We start from the raw sequence: 22174 nt of genomic DNA on the forward strand, positions 1-22174 counted from the left end.
TCACCACTACTCATAACTGCTGTTTTCAGTAACGCACGCACGCGATCAGGCGACATTTTACTATATTTCAAACTGGGGAAAAATGTACAAATTACGAAGCTACTTTAGCTCTCTCTCAGATCTCTGAATGTGACATTCAAGATGTTCTTCCAATACAAATTTTATGAGGTGGAACAAGCGCTTTCAACGGCTGGTTGGAATTTAATCATCTGTTTTGATAACAACAGATTAGATAATTTTGTTATCATTCGAACTTTGCAGAAATGTATGCATTATTTTGTATATTTACACGGGACATTGTCGCAAAAGAAGGTCCCGTTCCTAGCATTCACTATGATTTTTGTGTTTGGGTTCGTGTTATTGCTGCTTTCAGCCAATCTGTGTTACGGTATGTACTGTGCAGTGTGCCAACTCTTATTACATAACACACTAGCGCAACAGCTTTTAGACAATGGCGTGTATTTTTAAAGTACTTGAGCCTATCTGTCCATAGCAACTGCCTGACTGATGTTTCAACAGTGAAGTGCTCAAATCGTTGGGTGCAAAGCAATACAGTTGTGCATACAAGCTATTTAACAAATAACTAAAGTTTTTAGCTTCCCATATATATTAATGCTGACAGTGCGTCTGTAACATTCATAATGCCGTTTACGTTTCTGTGATGCGTTTCGTCTTTGCTACAGTATAATCGCAGAAGCACAAAATATACTTAAAATTGACATTCTAATTCACCAGTTTTTATTATGATTCTCAGCTCTACTGCTCATGTTTCGCTATCATGTGACGTTCATGGGCTCAATGTGCTTCTACAATTACTGTTTGATCCTAGGTTCTGAAGATTGAATATTTCCACTATTGATCCTTCTTCAAGTAGTAGCTTTTATGAAAAAGGAGATACTGTTTCCTCTGTAGTTCTCACATTGCTGGCGTAATCTGAATGTAAGATGTCGTCTGTACACTACCATATATTCTTGCTATCAAGCAATCTAATTTCGATGAAAGCTTCAAACACCAGAACTTTAATCATAGTTGAATCTGAGTATTTGAAATGTACTAGCAGACGGCATTTCTTTCTATAACCGTAAAATCAAGAAAAATCACTGTAAATACTAATCAACATGTTCTCAACGAACTGTTTTCCGATCTAAAAGCAAATCAAATTGTAAATAATTTTATTGCAGACCACTGGTGATGCTCTCTCTCAATAACGTGAAACGCGTCTGGTGAAAAAAACCACGCATTTTTGTAGTTGCAATGACAGAACAAAAATACCCTCAAGATATTTTCACACTTACTCGAAAAAGCGTTATACTCCTCTGTGGATCGTAAATGGAAATTTACATGTAAATCGATGTGAATCACGTGTCATCACAAATAACGTTGTTTGTGCTGCCTCTACAAACGTGCCAAACGTATTAGAGATTACCACGAACTTTTACGTCACTGCCGACAGCAATAACTGTAAAACAAAACTAACGTGCCCTACGATTATAAAGATTGACGGTTTCAGATGGGCAAATACTATAACACATTAGAAGCTGCAAATAAATATTTTACGATCCGTTGTCATCTATAGAACTGGTATTGTTCTTGTTTTAGTAATGAAATGCAAATAATCTAGTTTCGACACATGTGTGTCAGTGTGAAAGTATGACCGTGTGTAAGAGTGAATGAGATGGATATAAATAGAGGCATATACACACAGAGAGACAGAGAGACTTCAAGACATAGATGTAGATAGATAGATGGAGACGCCTTAAGTAGTTAGTTTTATCGACATGTTTTATCATACGAGACACAGTAACGTGAGAGGTAGCAATAGCAATGTAATGAATAACAGGTTTCGTGTGCATCTGGTGGCGAGAATGAAACTATTGACGCAGTCACTACAGGTTTGTGCGCGAAAAGTAATTTTACTGAAGAGCAAGGCATTTGGAACAAAACATCACTCATAGAGTCCACTACGAAGAAGAAGATCAAATATACACCGTTCACTGCATTGTACTAAGCCCTGAAGTCTACATTTGGCTTCCTACTGTTACGTTAAATTACCAGCAATAAAAGAAAAGGTGTAAAATCCACAATGGAATTTCCTTTTTCTTACATCTAAATTTCGGTATTACTAAGATCGATCCGTGCAAAAATGTTCTTAAACGCATAATTTTTTTATCTAAACGCGCAATAGGAGCATCAGGATAGAACAAACTAATGCACTCACTGTTCCATGAGCATTCAAGCGAGATTTAGACTTCATTCTTTTGTACGAAACTGTCGAAAATAGAATTTATAGCTTTCACAGTGACTTACAGTAGGCGTATTCGCACTGCTTTTTTATGTTGAAACGAAAACATGTCGTATCAGTTTGAGCGAGTTCTTCAGGATGCTGCAGTCACCACTTTGACATATCGTACGGAAAGTTCTTCTTTACTGTTTGAATGGTTCTTGCCTTAGTGCTTGCTCCTAAAGCGGTAGGGTATTTCAGAGACATATTTTGTCACCCACTGAGCATAGCCATGTTGAGATGAACATACGAGTAAATCATCTACGGTAGCTCCATTATGAACCTTTGTAGAAAGCATAGAGAGATGTATTAACGCTGATCTGCAGACCTGTGTTACGGCGTGACCCGTAAGTGGCAATGCAAATAGGTTCTTCCTAACATCAACCATTGGCTTCATAGATTCTAAATAACACCTAATTAATGTTGACACGTTCCAGTAAACCTTATGTGAAAAATGTGTTTATTATTGGCTAGTCAATGAAATGGGCACTAGACGACTGTATTACAATTTCTGTGTTTTCTTGTTCTGCATTCCAAGTATGACGCTGTATTTTCCAATTTCCCATTTCTATCCATCTTCAACATTCTTCTTTCCTATTGGATGGTACAGCATGGCATGTCTATGTAATCTGACGGCTTCCCTTTCTTCCAAACAGCCTCTCCATGTTTGTCGACCTTGTTGCATTTTTTTCACTGAAAGAATATGTACACAGCACTTTTTACGTTTATTAATTTCACTGTTAAGCAGAATACGTTTTACCTCCACATGGTGAGAGTGTTTGCTCACGTGCATCTGTAAGCCTGCTGGATAAAAAATTAGTCACCCCCAGAGAAATTATTACAAGCATCATTTAATGCGTGTAATTTTGTCTAGGACCCTTGATGACCTCTTCCTATAGATGAGACTTTTTCCTTGAGAATGGGTATCTAGTTTTCACTTTAATACAGTCTCGTAGACACTGCCACTGACTTAAGGGGGGTAGGACGTCAAACGGGCCAACATGGAGCAGGAGAGGCACCACAGGACATTTTAACTTCCACTGTTTATACTTTTACAAGTAAATTCATAAAACTTTGTCAGCATGACCAGAAAGGATTCAGGATTCACACTCTTGGTAGTGGAAGTTCAAAAACGTAACAATTTTGTTATTTTGATATTTGAAATTTCATCATTTTTTCACTTACTTTTGGCTGCAGTTGTTACTATAGGTACAGTTTTCTTCATAAATAGGAGAGATTATTCGACGAATTTTGCACAGTATACAAACCATAGTTACAGGGGTTTGAAACTAGAATTTCTTTAGCTTACGAAAAAATGAATGAGCTGTTTAAACTTCATGTTTAGAAAAAACTCAAATTCTACAGTTTATTATCTGAATTTTTACCGCAGTTTTTAATAGATTTGGAAAATTCTAGAGTTTTATACACCTGTTAGTATTGTTTGTGTGCTGTGCAAAATTTATGGAAGAAACTCTCCTACTTATGAAGAAAAGTGTACCTATAGCTACACATGCTGGCAATAGTAAGTGAAAAAATGATGAAATTTGACGTGTAGAAAGAAATAAAGATATATATTTTGGAACTCCCACTGGTACGAATGTGAATTCTGAATTCTTTCTGGTCATGATGATAAAGTTTTATGAATTTATTTGTAAAAGTATAGACAGTAGGAATTAAAATGTCCTGTGGTGCCTCTCCTGCTCCAAGTCGGCCCGTTTGACGTCCTACCCCCCCCCCCCCCCCCCCTTAAAAAATTCCGATATTGTGTCATGTTGGACGTTATTCTTCAGTGTCTGATTTATAGTACTCCACATATTTCGAAACTACACTCCTGGAAATTGAAATAAGAACACCGTGAATTCATTGTCCCAGGAAGGGGAAACTTTATTGACACATTCCTGGGGTCAGATACATCACATGATCACACTGACAGAACCACAGGCACATAGACACAGGCAACAGAGCATGCACAATGTCGGCACTAGTACAGTGCATATCCACCTTTCGCAGCAATGCAGGCTGCTATTCTCCCATGGAGACGATCGTAGAGATGCTGGATGTAGTCCTGTGGAACGGCTTGCCATGCCATTTCCACCTGGCGCCTCAGTTGGACCAGCGTTCGTGCTGGACGTGCAGACCGCGTGAGACGACGCTTCATCCAGTCCCAAACATGCTCAATGGGGGACAGATCCGGAGATCTTGCTGGCCAGGGTAATTGACTTACACCTTCTAGAACACGTTGGGTGGCACGGGATACATGCGGTCGTGCACTGTCCTGTTGGAACAGCAAGTTCCCTTGCCGGTCTAGGAATGGTAGAACGATGGGTTCGATGACGGTTTGGATGTACCGTGCACTATTCAGTGTCCCCTCGACGATCACCAGAGGTGTACGGCCAGTGTAGGAAATCGCTCCCCACACCATGATGCCGGGTGTTGGCCCTGTGTGCCTCGGTCGTATGCAGTCCTGATTGTGGCGCTCACCTGCACGGCACCAAACACGCATACGACCATCATTGGCACCAAGGCAGAAGCGACTCTCATCGCTGAAGACGACACGTCTCCATTCGTCCCTCCATTCACGCCTGTCGCGACTCCACTGGAGGCGGGCTGCACGAAATTGGGGCGTGAACGGAAGACGGCCTAATGGTGTGCGGGACCGTAGCCCAGCTTCATGGAGACGGTTGCGAATGGTCCTCGCCGATACCCCAGGAGGAACAGTGTCCCTAATTTGCTCGGAAGTGGCGGTGCGGTCCCCTACGGCACTGCGTGGGATCCTACGGTCTGGCGTGCATCCGTGCGTCGCTGCGGTTCGGTCCCAGGTCGACGGGCACGTGCACCATCCGCCGACCACTGGCGACAACATCGATGTACTGTGGAGACCTCACGCCCCACGTGTTGACCAATTCGGCGGTACGTCCACCCGGCCTCCCGCATGCCCACTATACGCCCTCGCTCAAAGTCCGTCAACTGCACATACGGTTCACGTCCACGCTGTCGCGGCATGCTACCAGTGTTAAAGACTGCGATGGAGCTCCGTATGCCACGGCAAACTGGCTGACACTGACGGCGGCGGTGCACAAATGCTGCGCAGCTAGCGCCATTCGACGGCCAACACCGCGGTTCCTGGTGTGTCCGCTGTGCCGTGCGTGTGATCATTGCTTGTACAGCCCTCTCGCAGTGTCCGGAGCAAGTATGGTGGGTCTGACACACCGGTGTCAATGTGTTCTTTTTTTCATTTCCAGGAGTGTAGCATAGTTTAATTTTTGGTGTACGAGTGTTATTTTGTCCAAGGTCCAGTTGGTTGTGAAATTAAAACCACGGACGGAATCCGATAAGGCTTTTCGCAGATACTTTGCGCAGTGTCTCGAGTTTGCCCGTCGATTACGCCAGCTGCACTTTTAAGATCAGAGCGAACATTGAACACGCAAAAATGCCTAGAATAACAGTCATCCACCAAGTGCGAAGAGCGTGTTGCCATTAGATTTCTTCATGTTGACCGTTCCACGTGATTTAATGCAGACCAAATAACGGAACTGTCACGCGTGTGAGTAAAGTTCGGCAAAGGTGCAGAAGCTTTGAAGCTGGATGTACAGAAGTTCATCATGCAGGTAGTCATGTCAGGAAGCAAATGTCAGTCAGTGATCTTGTTCAGCGGGTCAATCAGGCGTTTAGAGAAAATGGTCTAGAAAACCACGCCCACCCTATTTCATATTGACTGGTCTGCAATATCACCTAACTTGAACGCCACAGAAAATCTGTGGTACTCGCCGGAGAAGCGGATAAAAGTTCGACTTCAGCATACCACAATTTGGTGGAGTTGCGCAATCAGATCCTCAGCGAATGGCTTAACCTGAATGCGACTTACTCGCGCAACTTTGTGGACTCACATCCTAACCGAATTCAGGAGGTCATCAAGGACCCTGGACGAAATTACAAGCTATTAAATGATAATTGTAATGATTTCTCCGGGGGTGACTAATTTTTTATCCACTAAGCTGACAGCTACACGTGAGCAGACACTGGCATAGTATATTCTAATTTTATCAGGAACCAACAACTTGCCAGAATCAATTGAAGAACTGGATCTATACCCGTCTCCGTGGTCGAGTTACATCTGGCTTTCGCAGCCACGCAGTGCGAACTTGCTGTTGTTTTTGCCTGTGGAGCGCTCGTTCGCTGTTGTTTACTTTCAACGGTCGTCACTTACATCTACTTGGGCCATGGCGAACAGTTTTCGAAAATAAACTTTGGGATTCACCTTCTGCAATGAGTACACCCGACCACTATCCTTGGAAGAGGAACGCCCCTAAGCGACGTAGCTAAGATCCCAGCTTCTGACATTTTCGTCATCCACTGGTCCATCTTAAGAAAAACGGTGTACGTTAAAGTCGTCTTTGACACGGTGCATGAAAGAATGCTACGTGACATCAAAAATGGCCTACGGTTTTGCCACGCCGGCGGCAGTGTCGATGATACAGGCTTGAGCATCCGCACCAACGAGTTTTCGAATTACCATTCGAGCTCTCTGTGGAAAACGTTATCACGGTTTTCCGCCCCTGTGGCACTGTTCAAGGCCACACTGCCAAACGCCGGGCGCAATTCCAAACGTATCTCTTAACGGTGTACAACAGATCACCAACGATCTCCGTTGCCAAGTGCCATCTTACAGTACGGTCTTGGAACGAGATAACTCAGGACCGACGAGGCCTCATAGAACCTGCACGACAACAAGAATGACGACAGTGCGACTCCGGCTCGGCTGTGCCTGTACGTACTCTGCTGTCTCGTCCAGGTCCACCTGAACCAATGGATTCCACCGTTATGACTGTCACCGAGACGTCCTTCGCTTCTACGGACGACGTGTGGAACATGTTAACGCCACAACGACAGCGCCCTTGATGGCGTAGAGTGACGACATCGACTACTGCTCGAACTACATGCTGGAGACAAAATTATCCCAGACAGAGTCATAGTTAAGCAGATGATAACACCATCAGATGGTGTACGACACGGCTTGGCCCTGGCTCGTTCCTCTTCAACTCCCATTGATGGAGTTCCCCTCAACGGTGGGCCTCGACTTCAAACGTACCGAATAGCAACGATCAAAACTAGCAACATTACCTCACGCTGGCCTCTGGTGGCCGAGAGGTTCTAGGCGCTTCAGTCTGGAACTGCTACGACCGCTACGCTCCCAGCTTCGAATCCTGCCTCGGGCATGGATAAGTGTGATGTCTTTGGGTTGGTTTGGTTTAAGTAGTTCTAAGTTCTAGGGGACTGATGACCTGAGATGTTAAGTCCCATAGTGCTCAGAGCCATTTGAACCATTAGCTCACAAGCGAAAATTCAACTGCTGCGCGAAAAGATGTGGGCATCAGACGTCGACATCGAATCACTACAGGAAGCACACTTGGCCATACTTCTGGAAGTCGTCAGGTACAACACTTATCTCTCTCCTGGTGACCACCAGGGATGTGGCGTATTGATCTATGCACGCGAGGGCATTACGGTAGTTGATATCACATACTTTCCGTTCGCCAGAGGTATGGCAATAGTCGTCATGGGGACTCGCATTGCCAACATTTACGCTCCGTCCGGCTCCACCCCGAGAAGCTATAGAGCACACTTCCGTTCAGAGGAAATCGCTCCTTTATATCTAGGGCGCTGCGACCATTAATTGCTTGGGGAAGATTTCACCTGTGTCCTGCACCCTAGGGATCAAATGCCCCTACGACTCCTGTCATGAACTGCGCCTTGTCGTCGATGATCTGTTGGGAAGTTCGGCACGGTGATGCACCTGGACATTGGTTCCAGACGGGTCACTGCGCGAGCCAACTTGACAGAATTTAGGTATCTCGGAACTCACACCAGCATTCCAAGGTGCTGAACTCTGGTCATTGGCCTTTTCGGGCCACTGGTCCTGCATCCGCAATATTGTTCTTCAGCCAGAAGTGGTGCGGAGCAGCCACGCACCGTCGAAGCCAACACCTCCCACCCCTATGATCCCAGCTGCCTCCATCACGTTACTGAGGCACAGGCTGCCTGTGAACGTCGCTTACCTAAGTACTGCACAACCTTGACTTTGTGGTTGGAAGGAGCCAAAGCTGCCATTCGACGTACCTTGATCAGTATGGCAAGTAAGTAGCTGCGTTGCGCCAGCACACTGCCGACTATTTCTAAGCTGTTTTCCACGACCTGGACGCCCAGCCACCCACCCCTGAAACCAAGTGGTAACGTTGTACGATTAAGGCACACGTCGTAACGCTGATACGCCGTAGACTGCAGGGGACGGTGGCGGGAACACGACGTCAAGATTCGGCGAAACAGGAACACCTCAACACACATCATAATGCCTCCGATAGGAAACACCGACGACAACGACCCATGAGCGAGATATACACCTGTCGCGCTCGGCAAATCACTTGGCAGGCCGAAATCATCAGTGCCTTTGTAGACCACTGCCGCACCATATACCAGCAGGAGACTACCAACACCCACACGTCAGTGGGCTGTCAGCTGTGACCGAGCAGTTGTAGGCGCTTCAGTCCGTGCGATGCTTCTACAGTCGCAGGTTCGAATTCTGCCTCGGGCATGGCTGTGCGTGATGTCCTTAGGTTAGTTAGGTTTAAGTAGTTCTAAGTTCTAGGGGACTGATGACCTCAGATTTTTGTTTTTGTTTTTGGAACCCTAGTTAGAGATGAGTGCCTCACGGAAGTGTTGATTGTCCTTACACAACCTACTGATATGAGCTTTGCAAACCCTCCAGCTGCAGCTGAAAGTTCTACTTTTGAGTAGAGTTGAGATATAGATTGAGTTTTCCCTACTCTGCGGTAGCCGTTTCCAATGGAAACCACATTGATAAGCCTGTCCACTCTTTACCATGCAGTCCCTTCTTTCAGATGTGTTTTATGAGTGCATTGGTTGGCAGTGCACTGCAAGTGTCTTACCTACATCCGCTCTTGATATGCTTAACGGTTGCTGAGTATAGACCATGATTGAACAAACCCGAACCGCTCTTTCTTTTCAGCTCATTAAGACACACTATCACCTAGCGCCTTTTTCAGTACCAACAATGAGTCACATTAGTAGCTAAACATTTATTATCAGAAAAAGTTTACAACGAATACACCTGACGTCTTGCAACAAGCTCGTAAATTATCACTTATTCCTGACAGACTGTAAAGTGGTGCATAATATGAAAACAGTACAGCTGATTAGTTTTATTATTAGAATCTCTCATATACACTGCTTCAAAAAATTCCAGCACTGTAGAATAAAAGCATAGATTATAGCTATAGTTCCAATAAAGCAAACTGGTGACAAACTGAAGTTGTGGGGAAAAGGGTAGCCAGCTGGCAGCCATCTCTTCTTTTGCTTACGAAACAGGCAACAGAACGGGCACATGGCGCTCGGAAATGCTGGAGTTTGGTATCTGCTAATCGACTCACGCAAAAATCAGTCGCAGAGATGTTTGAAACGAAAAAGAAAGTCTCTTTGTGAGGAAAACCTAGGGATTTAGTTTTCTCAAACGTGGTGGCCCTGGTTCACATAAAATGACGTGACTGAACGCAACAAGAACTTGTCACGTAAGGAAATTCAGGCAGCACTTACTGCAAGTGAGGTCTCTTTTGTCATACTGTCTTTCAGATACCATTTTATAATATTTGATTATCCATGGAACATAACTTATTTAAGTGTTACTATTACGAAATAACCGGCCGGAGTGACCGTGCTGTTCTAGGCGCTACAGTCTGGAACCGAGCGACCGCTACGATCGCAGGTTCGAATCCTGCCTCGGGCATGGATGTGTGTGATGTCCTTAGGTTAGTTAGGTTTAATTAGTTCTAAGTTCTAGGCGACTGGTGACCTCAGAAGTTAAGTCGCATAGTGCTCAGAGCCATTTCTTATTACGAAATATGTAGGACCATCAATAAATGTTTCATTTTATTTTTCAGCTGCACCTCCAGGACAGGGTGACTCAAGGGTTGTGAATGGCACGGAAGCGGGAGATAACGAGTTTCCTTTCATGGTAAAATATCAACGTTATTGGCCATTTATTGTCTCCATTAGCACAAATCCCAGGCAGAAGTGCTTCATGAAGCTAATGAGAAATAATGCTTTCTGGATAAATTAAATGTGAAACTTAATGATAGATTAATATTGTCTCGATGGTAGGGACTCAAACCTGGGACCTTTGCCATGGTCCCAAGTTGGAATACCTGTCCGATAAACAGTTTTAATCTCCCAAGAAATCTCAAACGAGTGCACACTCCAGTACAAAAAGTATAATAATTTAAACCTGAGTGTCTGTCTACTTGACGTTCATGATGAGACTCACAGCACAAAGTCAGAATACTAGTCAGTTAGCGGACAGATAGGCTACCAACCTCTCAACCTCGCAAACGAACACGCTGTAGAAGATACCGCAGTTACATTGCCGAGGAATTGGTACGAATATAAGGAAGACATGACTGTTAGTCCAATAATGGTACACACCTCAACAAGAGAGCAACATGCTCTAATGAATCATTACTGTGGTCCTTCAAACTATATTTTATCTGAAACTTCATGGCAGATTAAAACAGTGTGCAGGACCGAGACTCGAACTCGGGACCTTTGCCTTTGGCGGGCAAGTGCTCTACCAACTTAGCTACCCGAGCACGACTCACGGCCCGTCCTCACAGCTATACTTCTGCCAGTACCTCGTCTCCTACCAAACTTTACAGAAGCTCTCCTGCGAACCTGCAGAACCAGTACTCCTGAAAGAAAGGATGCTGCGTACACATGGCTTAGTCACAGCATGGGGGATGTTTCCAGAGTATTTTATCTTTCTATGTATAGCTAATGAACTATTCACTCTTTACAACAATGTTCTGTTGATCACACATGATGACATGCTGGCTCTGTTCTCACTACAATTTTGAAAAGTGAGTCCCTAATATCCGAACTTTTTTTGATAACACTGAAGTCTAGTATCATTAGACAATAAATTAAAAATGACTCTCCACTACACCACACGCCTACCGATGCAGTTGCTTCCTGAGTCCAGTAATCATGGATTGTAAAGTAACATTCGCTATGATAGGCCATACAGGTAAGCGTACATGTATGGTATTTCAGAAAACGATAAATAACTGTATGTACCAAGTGCATAACTAAGAGATCTGCCGGGTAACAAAATCTGGTGATTTGGTTGTAGAGTGTGGCATCTAATCAGCGAATGCAACACAGATAAATTGAAAAAGTAGTCCTATTTTATTTGTTCCAGGCTCAATATGTCCGTTACGGTGTACCAGAATGCAGCGCTACAATCATCAACGAGTACTGGGTGATGACTGCTGGTCACTGTGTGGATGGGTAAGGAAAACTAGAATACATCACCATGACGACAAAAATAAACACGTCTGACCATATTTCTTTATCTATAGATGAGATTGCTGTATTTCAGTGTGCTAAAAGCCAGAAGCTAAGTTGTAATACTGTTTGCAGATTTTAAGTCCAACTGGGAAATTATGGTGTTACGAATAAATTTCAGTGTGTGTATGCCTGTAACTTCACATTCAATGGGGCTCTGAATGACTTTTACCTTTCAATGACGTGAGATCACTTACGACACGATGAAAAATTGAAGTCTAACTCTCCACGTTTGACAGAATTTAACCGAAGTCACTCAGGAGGACATCCAAAGAGTCCATGAATCAAAGGCAAGCCGAATAATTGCTTGCATAAGGATGATGTTCCACTTTCTAAACTTGTGAAGCTCGTCTTTTTGAATAACTCACCAACTTTTTCTGTAACTGAAAATTCAATTGTTCGTCTGCACATATACATCACATGTACCAATATCCGTCCAATTCAGATAACTCCTTCGTGGTGCGTTGTTCTTCTTTTTTGTCTTAGATCGCTACAGTATACTACGAACGTACAGAAGGCAACTGAAAGAAGCAGGCAATGAAACGAACAAAAATGACAATTTTGTTCACAGACAAAACATTTTAGTACTGCGATTTACGATGGTCTCCTGGTCAATGAAAAAGGTGATCCAGCATCCTTAATAGAATGTGTGATCACCACGCAGTGCATGGTATGCAACATGCTTCCATTTTGCCACCAGCTTGTTAAAGGCGTTCCATTCCTCCACCAAGGTACTTGACAACGGAAGGATGTTCGTTGGTGCATGTGGATGTGCTGTATTAGTCGCCGCTAACATATCCCACCTGTGGACAGTTTGATTTAAGACAGTGGAAGGGGAAGGCCAGTCCATTAGCCGAATATCCGCTCGCTTCAAGAGAGCTCTTCCACCAGCGCAGTTCCATGTTGCCACTTACTGTCTTCCCATCGATAACTTTTAAGTGAGCCAGAGCAGCAGCAGAGCACCACTTAGCTGAATGGGTGTCAAAGTCTCTACAAGTACATTTTTAACGTGGCTCAACAAAGTTGCGAGCTGTTGTTGATAATTCTTCCGGGGTATATGGCCGTGGTCCATGGAATTCTTCTATTCCTAACGTTTCGTCCAATACTACGTTGGACACCTGCTAGTCGGCAGGACTCAGCAGGACCAGTCATACCTCTGAAGATGTCCAACGTAGTATTGGACGAAACGTTAGGAATAGAAGAATTCCATGGACCACGGCCATATACCCCGGAAGAATTATCAACAACAGTACCATCCGGTCGTGAAAGCCTTCACTGTATGATTAAAGGTGCGAGCGTAGCACACCGGGTGTTGCTGAACTGTGGGTGGGGTATGTCAATGCGCTCGTGCTCACGCCAAGGAGGGAGCAAAACAGAAGGGCCAAAAGAGGATTAACAACCTTTGCTGCCTTGCACCAGGTTTAGAAGGTTTTGAATCGCTGCTAGTGGTCCTGTCCTGCATACTCGAGCAAAAATTGTGGTCGCGCTACATTGAAAAAGGGTCAGATCACGTTCAATGGGGTTGCAGATCAACGGTGTCCTTAGGGTAGGACTGAATCACCAGAGGATGTCATCAGTTTCGAACCTTGTCAAGAACGTCGTCGCATTGCTCATCACACTGTGACTGTCGTTTTCGGCAGCGAAATGAGTGGTAATCAACGCCCAGATGTGAAGGGTGATTTCATGGAGCTCCTGAGGGCTCTTCGTATTCGATTCTCTGCGTGCGGCTGTTTGACACCCGTAAAAAACAGGGTGATATCACCGCTGTGTGTCGTGGCTCTGACCTCCACCGCAGAATTGTTAAAAGAAGGAGGTTAAATGTAGGTAAGAGAAGGTGTGATAACTTTCTTATCACCTGACACGTCCACGACAGCGTTGAGTAGAATTATAGTGAAATTTGGTGTCAATGTGAAACAATTAACCCACCTGACACCTCATATAAGCATCTGAGCTGAGACAATTTTTTCGCATGCGTCGACACCTTGCTGTTCGAGGCGTCGATGAGTCAGAGAATGAGGTCGCGGGGTGCCAAGCTTTCTTACTGTTACAGAGGAAGGTTTTAGTCAAATCTGAGCCAAACTGCAAAGGTAAGCGTCACAATGGAAGGCAGCTATGGGGTTTCGAAGAAGTGGTAGACATTCTGGGCTCATATGTAATTTCCTCATGTTTTTCGTCGATCCTCTCTCAAGACGTCATTCGCGATAACCTGAATGATTTAGTCTGTTGCAGGCGATGGCCTTCTACTTCTTGGATTCTCCTCAGTGCTCGTCCAACCTTCATGGAAAGGAGTAGACCGCCGTGGCACAGTGCTTTTGCCATAGACCTCTCTCAAAGCATTGCAAGTTTCCGTTGGGTTCTTTCCACGTAGGGAATCGATTTTGCTATACGGACGCCGGTCACTAAGTGTAATCCCGCATAACTCGGTTTCAGATTCCATGTTAAAAACGGAATACTCACGGCACAGCCACGTGAACCAGAAAACACGTATACGACCATCAATCCTAAAGTCTCGCTCAGAACTGATTAGTAAAGATGGCGACCAGTGAACAGAAAGATTTTTGTGTTTTACACTTTGCAAGGACTGAATCTGTTGTTACAGTGCAACGAGCTTTCCGTTTTAAGTTCCATTGTGATCCTCCAAGTGATAACAGCCGTAGATGGATTTATAAGTTTGAGGACACCGGCTGTCTTTGCAAAGCTGGTCGATCAAGAGTGACTGGAGAACGTGTTAACGAGTGAGAGACTCTTTCATGTGCGGCCCCAAGAAATTATTTCTGAATGCTAGTCCTGTATCAGTAATTGCCGTGACGTCTGCATTCAGACTTTTATGGGGACACTTAAAACTACACTCTTATCGTTTGCAGTTGTTAAAAACTCTAAAAGCTTAAGGACTACAGTTTACGTGCCAGCTTTACAAAAGAATTTTTCTGCATGGCGATGACGATTTTATGTATCGTGACGTCTTCCGTGATGAATCGACATTTCACATAAGTGGAGATCTTAACACATATAATGTGGGCATCTGGTATAGGCAAACCCCTTCGAGAAAGTGCAGTTGTGACTATGCAAGGGGGCTTAATTAAAAAAGAAAGACTAATATTAATGAATAAATGCAATAATTTTACTAGCTGCTGACCGGTTACGACCTCTCATAACCGATTGGCCCTGAATAGTATTAGCACACAATCAGACTGCATGCAATCAAAATAAAGAATGACAAGGAATTTCCATTAACACAATTGATTAATTAAGTCCCTTGTAACTATAAAAGCTACGAAACAACAAAGCACAAGTGTAACTGTTCTGTGTGTGGTAGTGTGACTCAACGTTGATGTATCTGGCTCGGTTCTTTCTCAATACGAGAAAATATTTTAAACACCATTTACAATGAACTAATTGAAAAACCAGAAATACTACAATTGCACATATAAACCAGAATTACACGTCTAAATGAACACGAGCCAGATCCTTTGTTGACTGTACCTGAGAGCAAGAGGGATTGTCATTAAAGAAACCTGTAATACCTTTTTACCTCATTATATATTGACGAAAATAGTCCATTACACCAGCATCATAAATCCAAAGCTCATCTCCTTTCTCAAATATATTCTGACAATTGCATCATCCTCCATCTAAACATTACACCAACCGAACAGTACAACATTTCAGTCAACACTCAGATCGTCTACTCTCTCGTCCACAGAACAGCGACTGCTCTCGACATCCTCTGAACTACTACTGCGCCCAGTGGAGGCGGCGGAATAATAATCTTTGGCGCTATCTCTCAGTGTAGCCACCTTTCAACTAGACTCCCCTAAACTGAATGTTATTTACAAACAATCCTGTTGGATGAACACCCACAACTGAGCATTATACCAGAGGTTGAAAATACCGCTACAAAAATCAAATGGCTCTGAGCACTATGGGACTTAATTTCGGAGGTCATCAGTTCCCTAGAACGTAGAACTACTTAAACCTAACTAACCTAAGGACATCACACACATCCATGCCCGAGGCAGGATTCGAACCTGCGACCGTAGCGGTCGCACGGTTCCAGACTGAAGCGCCTAGAACCGCTCGGCCACAACGGTGGGACCCTTCACTTTTCCACTTCACTATCACATTAGAAACGCTAGACCTAGGGATATTTAGGAGCGTCGAAATTTCGCGTACAGACGTAGGACACAAGTGGCAGCCAATCACCTGACCACTTTAGAAAGTCCGTGAGTTCCGCGGAGCGCCCCGTTCTGTTCTCTCATGATGTCTACTGAGTACTGAGGTCGCTGATATGCAGTACCTGGCAGTAGGTGGCTGCACATTGCATCTAATATGAAAAACGTATTTTTTGGAGGGTGTCCGGATACTTTTCATCACATAGTGTGAGTTATTCCATTCGCCTATGTTCTTGCCATCTATACCGTTGAGGCACACAATTTATCCCATCATGTACGGTTCATGGTTCTTGGTGTGTGTGTAACGGAGGGAGGAGGGGCGAGGGGGGAACGATTTGACTCATTTCAAATGTGCACACTTGACTGTAGGAAGGACGAGTGCGGACCCAATGGCACTGTGGCCTGCTTGCCTCACACGTCTGCACAACACTGAGCCTTCTGGATGTGAGCGTTCCGTATTAGATAGTAGGCACAGATGGCGCTCTGGCAGCTACGCCGCTACGATGAAACCATTATCAACAAATCTACTAGCACCGTGTGGCACATGGTGTCATCGAATCAAATCCGACGTCTTCAATCACAGTGTACTAATTTTTTCTGGCCGTATGTTTATCAACTTTGATTTTTGTGTAACTCTACGCTCAATCTTCCTTTATAAAAGCTTTTCTTTCTTTTTTCCAATAACGTTGCCGCTTCACTCCGTTCAAAGCCTTTTATAAAGTAATGATGTTCTTTTCAGTCACTCTTTCTAATACAACTCGTACTGCTATTACAACTTCTCATGTTCTTCGTTTCAATTTTGGAGAGTCTGCCCTTTTTTAAGCTGAGTTTTTGATGTATGTGATGGAAATGTCAGTCTTACGTAATTTGAATATTCATTGGCATTTCCTTTCGTAAGCGTGGTAACGTTTTTTATTGTTGTAAACCCCCTTAATAGAGATTCGTCCCTTTTCTTACTGCTTCCTTTTGTTAATCTCCAGCACATTTTATTAAGTGAGTGGGAATATTGTCTGTCCCTGTCACTTGCTTGTTCTTCAGCTTCCTCTAAGCTTTGTAAGAGGTCCGCAGCCCTTTACGTAAAGATAAATGTAAGTTTGCCTCACACAGTTTGAGGTATGCTTCGACATCGAGAGTCGAGCGCCGCCAGCGACAGTGCGGTACAGCAACTGTTAGTAAGTGCAGACAGTACGCAGGGAAGTGTCGCTAAGAGAGCTCCATGCGAGCACGACATAGTGTAATGGATGATGGCCGCCCGTAATGCGTATTGTCGACTGAGCCAGTTGACCCTCAGCAATTTACCGATCGTGACAAAAGAGTTTATTTTGAAGTGTTTTATTATCTATACTCTACCGTGATTATACGTTCTGCGTCACCCGCACCGACAACCTATTGCACTGAAACTGTGATGTGTTTGTGCTAATTAATGCTATAACGTGTGAAGGTGCCAAAGAGTGACCTTGTGATGAGTGTTACCACCATTAAATTGCCTCAAATTAGTGTAAAATCAAGAACGTAGTAAATAATTACAGCTGTACTCTGTAGTGATTATTGTTACAACACAACCTTATTGATTGTGTTAATACAATACTCAGTGGCTGATACACTGATACAAAACAGGTTTCACAACAGTATTAGCCGATCAGCGCCTTATCCTCAGGACACTGTCAATATAATTCATTTATTAGGCTCCTACTTGATGATTACTAACATCCAAGCCAATCGGTAGTGTTACAAATGGGTGTTTTTATGCATTAGTTATTACACCTTGTATCTGCTTTTGTTAGGTCTTGTTCTTTATCAATGCTTATCTGTCTCGTAGAGTTTTTTTTTACGACAGTTATTAATTATTTAGTGTTCGATTTTTGTGTATCTGTCAAAGTGGCATTTTCCAAATTAATCTCTCTTCATGGCAGACTAATATTGATACTAAGTGGCAAAGTACAACAGCACTGAAGAAGCAGAACACATGTTGTTAGGCAGAATTTCATGGACCTTTCAATTACATTAATTTCCCTGAGACGACGTGCCAGTTCTGTTTCAGAAAGGAGATCCGCGTGTCCGACGTCCGAGCCGGTACCAACAGTGTGAAAAATGATACTGGAGTACTCATCCATGTCAGCGAATTCGTCTTCCACGAAAATTACCATTATGACTACATAAACGACGTAGCTCTGATTAAGGTAAATGCCAGACTCCTGTATGCAGATTAAGTGATTATATATATATATATATATATATATGACAAAGCATAAGTAGGTGGTAGAAGTTATTGCTTCAGCGTTGTACAGCACTGTATGATTTCTCAAAGGATATGACGTGTAAGTATGGTCCTTGATAGTACATATTACTTTAATAGAGAGTAATTACTTGAAAGGAGATTAAATAAATGCTAATATTTAAGTTGTCTTTTAAATTGTATGTAGTCCTGCCCTCCTTCCATAAAAACTTCTCAGATATATTGCCAATAGAGACACACTAGCACTGACTGTCTCAGTACCAGCTTTACAAAATTAATGTCACGCTCCTGTGTCTGTATATGGGTGTAATAGGAACCGAGGGTCATGTGTTTTTCACACGCTAACGCCATCATTAATGCATAACTTTTAATTACCACTTAGGAAATATAAAGTTAAATTTTTTCCAGTTACATGTGTTGTGACCACATGAAACTACTCTCCTGTAGTCACAACTGTGGGTTCTCTGATTGCTCTGAGAGAAGGCTCATCAAACTAGAACTTATTGGATATTAGTTCACTTTATAGATGTACTTCACTTTCATTTACGTTTTTGCCACAGGAGTACTGGATAATTTACAAGTGTAATGAACCAGCGAATCATCACTTGATGCTCTAATTAACAGACTGTTCTCCTGCAGTGCAATGTTCAACCTTATGGTGTACATTTTATCAGAAACTTTAAGTAACTGTTGGTCTTAGACGATGATGTTGACTGGTGTAATTGAAGTCTCGAAATGGGCTGAGTTCATGCATGCTCAACGCTATACTGATCTCAGTGTCAGGGCGCTACTGTTGCTGATAGGGGAGGCGTGGTCTTCACTAGCCCATCCCATATACCGTTGCGGACTGCAGCGAGTCGTCACTAGTGTCTGTGGTATCGATACACGTTGCCAACTTTTGTGTGGCTACGTGATCTCTCTCCTTATAACATCGAAGTTTGCACGTCACAGCGCTGCAGCGCGCTGCTAGAAAATCCTAAACAATATTCATCAGTCTACTGATGACAAGGAGACGGGCTGCGCCATTTCATTTTGTCCCGTCTCGCCTAGTGGCATGCTGCGCTACTGCAGCGCAGGGATTTCAGCGTATACATGTACTGCAGGTATGTACCCCTAAACATACAAAAACAGTTCCAAAATTAATTTTGTCAAGATAGTAAGTAAAACCTTATGCCCATTTCTTACAATATTAATGAATACGCTAGTAATCGACAAATTACTAGCCTACCTTAACTGGGGAAACTTTGCAGCTGAACATAATACCAGATGGTGAAAGAGGTGTTTCACAGCACACAGTTAATCGAAAAGTGTTGGAAGTGGGACTCTGCAGTAGATAGTTTTATGACGTGAGATCATTGAGCCACTGATATCTCAAGTTAAAGGACCTGTATGAACTGTGAAAAACTGAAGCGAGTTCACTTACATCATATTTGTATTTGCCTCAAGATAGCAGTCGCTTATAATGATGGCACCATTGTTAAGATAGTTTTCATTCACTTGGCCCTCAATGCTCTCTATGGTGCTATTAACGTGTACCAAAAGATGTGCGCCTTTTCTCGTGTGCATGCACGTACGCAGTGGAAAACAGCACATGCATCGAGGTTTGCTAGACGCACATAATGAATGCATGTACATTATAGTCTACAGGTGTAGCATTAGTGTTCTTGCAATGTCTATCAATGCTATATTTTCAGATGTAGCACAATAAGACAAAATAATCATTTTTTAACTTACATAATATTAACCACACAACATGACAACGAAATTATCCACTTTCATGTAAAATATTGATTAAAAATCTAAGTTTGTTATTTTGAAGATTATCAAATTCCCAGTTCTCATATATTTGTTAAGACTGGACTCAACTCATGCAACACGCCTCCAGTCTTCTATGGGCACTAGTCGACTTTCTTATCAATCAATTGACATCATGGACAGAAACACACAACACTTCACATCACAGCACATACACTTCATAAACAGTCTGTTCACGGCGGATGTTCTCAGGTCAAATAACGAACGATATTCCCATCAAGGGCTATCTGCTTTCACGCTTGTATTTTTTTAAATATATGAGTACTAGCTACGTCGTAACAATTTCCATCAATCATTTGAACGATTTTCTAAGGGAACTGATTTGGATCCAGTCAATTTACAATATATGTCTGTACGATTAGTTTCCATATTGATGAACGCATATACTTTTCAGTTCTTCCCATGCGACCACCCTTATATATTAACTGTTTTTTTACTGGCTGGTTGTTGTTGAATAAACATTTGTCAGTGAAAGAAAAGGAGCAGTCCACATAAAATGATTTTAGATTAGATTTAAAACTTGCTTTGCTACCTGTCATACATTTTATGTTTTTGGGAAAATTATCAAAAATTTTTTGCCTCTGCATGCTGACCTCCTTTCTGAGCCACTGGGACCTTCAACAATGGGTAATAAAGGTTATTTTTCCCTCTAGTGTTTTAGGTATGTACATCATTGTTCTTCTCAATTTGTGATGGATTATTTATGGCGAATTTCATTAGCGAATATATGTATTGTGACAGCGCAATTGAAGTGCCTAGTTCCTTGAAGAGGTATCTACATGAAGTTCGTGGGTTAACACATATTATTCTTACTGCTCGCTTTTGTGCGATCAATACTTGTTTTGTAAGTGATGAATTACCTCATAAATTTATTCTGTACTACATTATTGGGTGGAAATATGTGTAATATGTCAAGAAGTTGATAAGTTTGATTCCAAGATTAGCAATTGTACTAAGAGTAAAGTAGTTGAAATTAACTGTTTGAGAAGTTCGGTAATATGCTTCATCTAATTCACAAAAATGTGTACATACGAAACTTTGGAGCTACCTACCTTGTTTACTGACTTCAAATGTTTGTACTACTCTATTTGTTCTACATAACTAAATGTAGCATGTTTTTTTTCAAAATTTATGTAGAGCCCATTTTCAGAGAATCACTAAATAATTCTTTGGGAAATATCATTTACCATCCCTTTTGTTGCTTTTTCTGTAATGGGATTTATTATAATAACAGTTGTTGTTGTTGTGGTCTTCAGTCCTGAAACTGGTTTGATGCAGCTCTCCATGATACTCTATCCTGTGCAAGCTTCTTCATCTCCCAGTACCTACTGCAACCTACATCCTTCTGAATCTGCTTAGTGTAGTCATCTCTTGGTCTCCCTCTACGATTTTTACCCTCCACGCTGCCCTCCAATACTAAATTGGTGATCCCTTGATGCCTCAGAACATGTTCTACCAACCGATCCCTTCTTCTGGTGAAGTTGTGCCACAAACTTCTCTTCTCCCCAATCCGATTCAATACTTCCTCATTAGTTATTTGATCTACCCATCTAATCTTCAGCATTCTTCTGTAGCACCACATTTCGAAAGCTTCTATTCTCTTCTTGTCCAAACTATTTATCGTCCATGATTCACTTCCAAACATGGCTACAGCCCATACAAATACTTTCAGAAATGACTTCCTGACACTTAAATCTATACTCGACTTTAACAAATTTCTCTTCTTCAGAAACGCTTTCCTTGCCATTGCCAGTCTACATTTTATATCCTCTCTACTTCGCCCATCATCAGTTATTTTGCTTCCCAAATAGCAAAACTCCTTTACTACTTTAAGTGTCTCATTTCCTAATCTAATTCCCTCAGCATCACCCGACTTAATTCGACTACATTCCATTATCCTCGTTTTGCTTTTTTTGATGGTCATCTTCTATCCTCCTTTCAAGACACTATCCATTCCGTTCAACTGCTCTTCCAAGTCCTTTGCTGTCTCTGACAGAATTACGATGTCATCGGTGAACCTCAAAGTTCTTAATTCTTCTCCATGGACTTTAATACCTACTACGAATTTTTCTTTTGTTTCCTTCACTGCTTGCTCAATATACAGATTGAATAACATCGGGGATAGACTACAGCCCTGTCACACTCCTTTCCCAATCACTGCTTCCCTTTCATGTCCCTCAACTCCTATAACTGCCATCTGGTTTCTGTACAAATTGTAAATAGCCTTTCGCTCCCTGTATTTTACCCGTGCCACCTTCA

The 22174-nt window shown here is 42.7% G+C and overlaps 1 protein-coding gene across 1 annotated transcript in view; it reads left to right on the forward strand.

The window, feature by feature from the left end:
- Positions 1 to 287: 287 nt before the first annotated feature.
- LOC126267842 (trypsin-1-like) overlaps positions 288 to 22174 on the forward strand; it is a 43482-nt gene continuing 21595 nt past the window's right edge. The window contains exons 1-4 of the mRNA XM_049973148.1: positions 288 to 388; positions 10234 to 10307; positions 11547 to 11635; positions 17906 to 18044. Of these exons, the coding sequence (XP_049829105.1) occupies positions 334 to 388; positions 10234 to 10307; positions 11547 to 11635; positions 17906 to 18044 (357 nt within the window). The 5' untranslated portion in view covers positions 288 to 333. The remainder of the gene's footprint in view (positions 389 to 10233; positions 10308 to 11546; positions 11636 to 17905; positions 18045 to 22174) is intronic.

Source organism: Schistocerca gregaria, chromosome 4 (assembly GCF_023897955.1).
Source record: "Schistocerca gregaria isolate iqSchGreg1 chromosome 4, iqSchGreg1.2, whole genome shotgun sequence".
Classification (NCBI taxonomy): domain Eukaryota; kingdom Metazoa; phylum Arthropoda; class Insecta; order Orthoptera; family Acrididae; genus Schistocerca; species Schistocerca gregaria.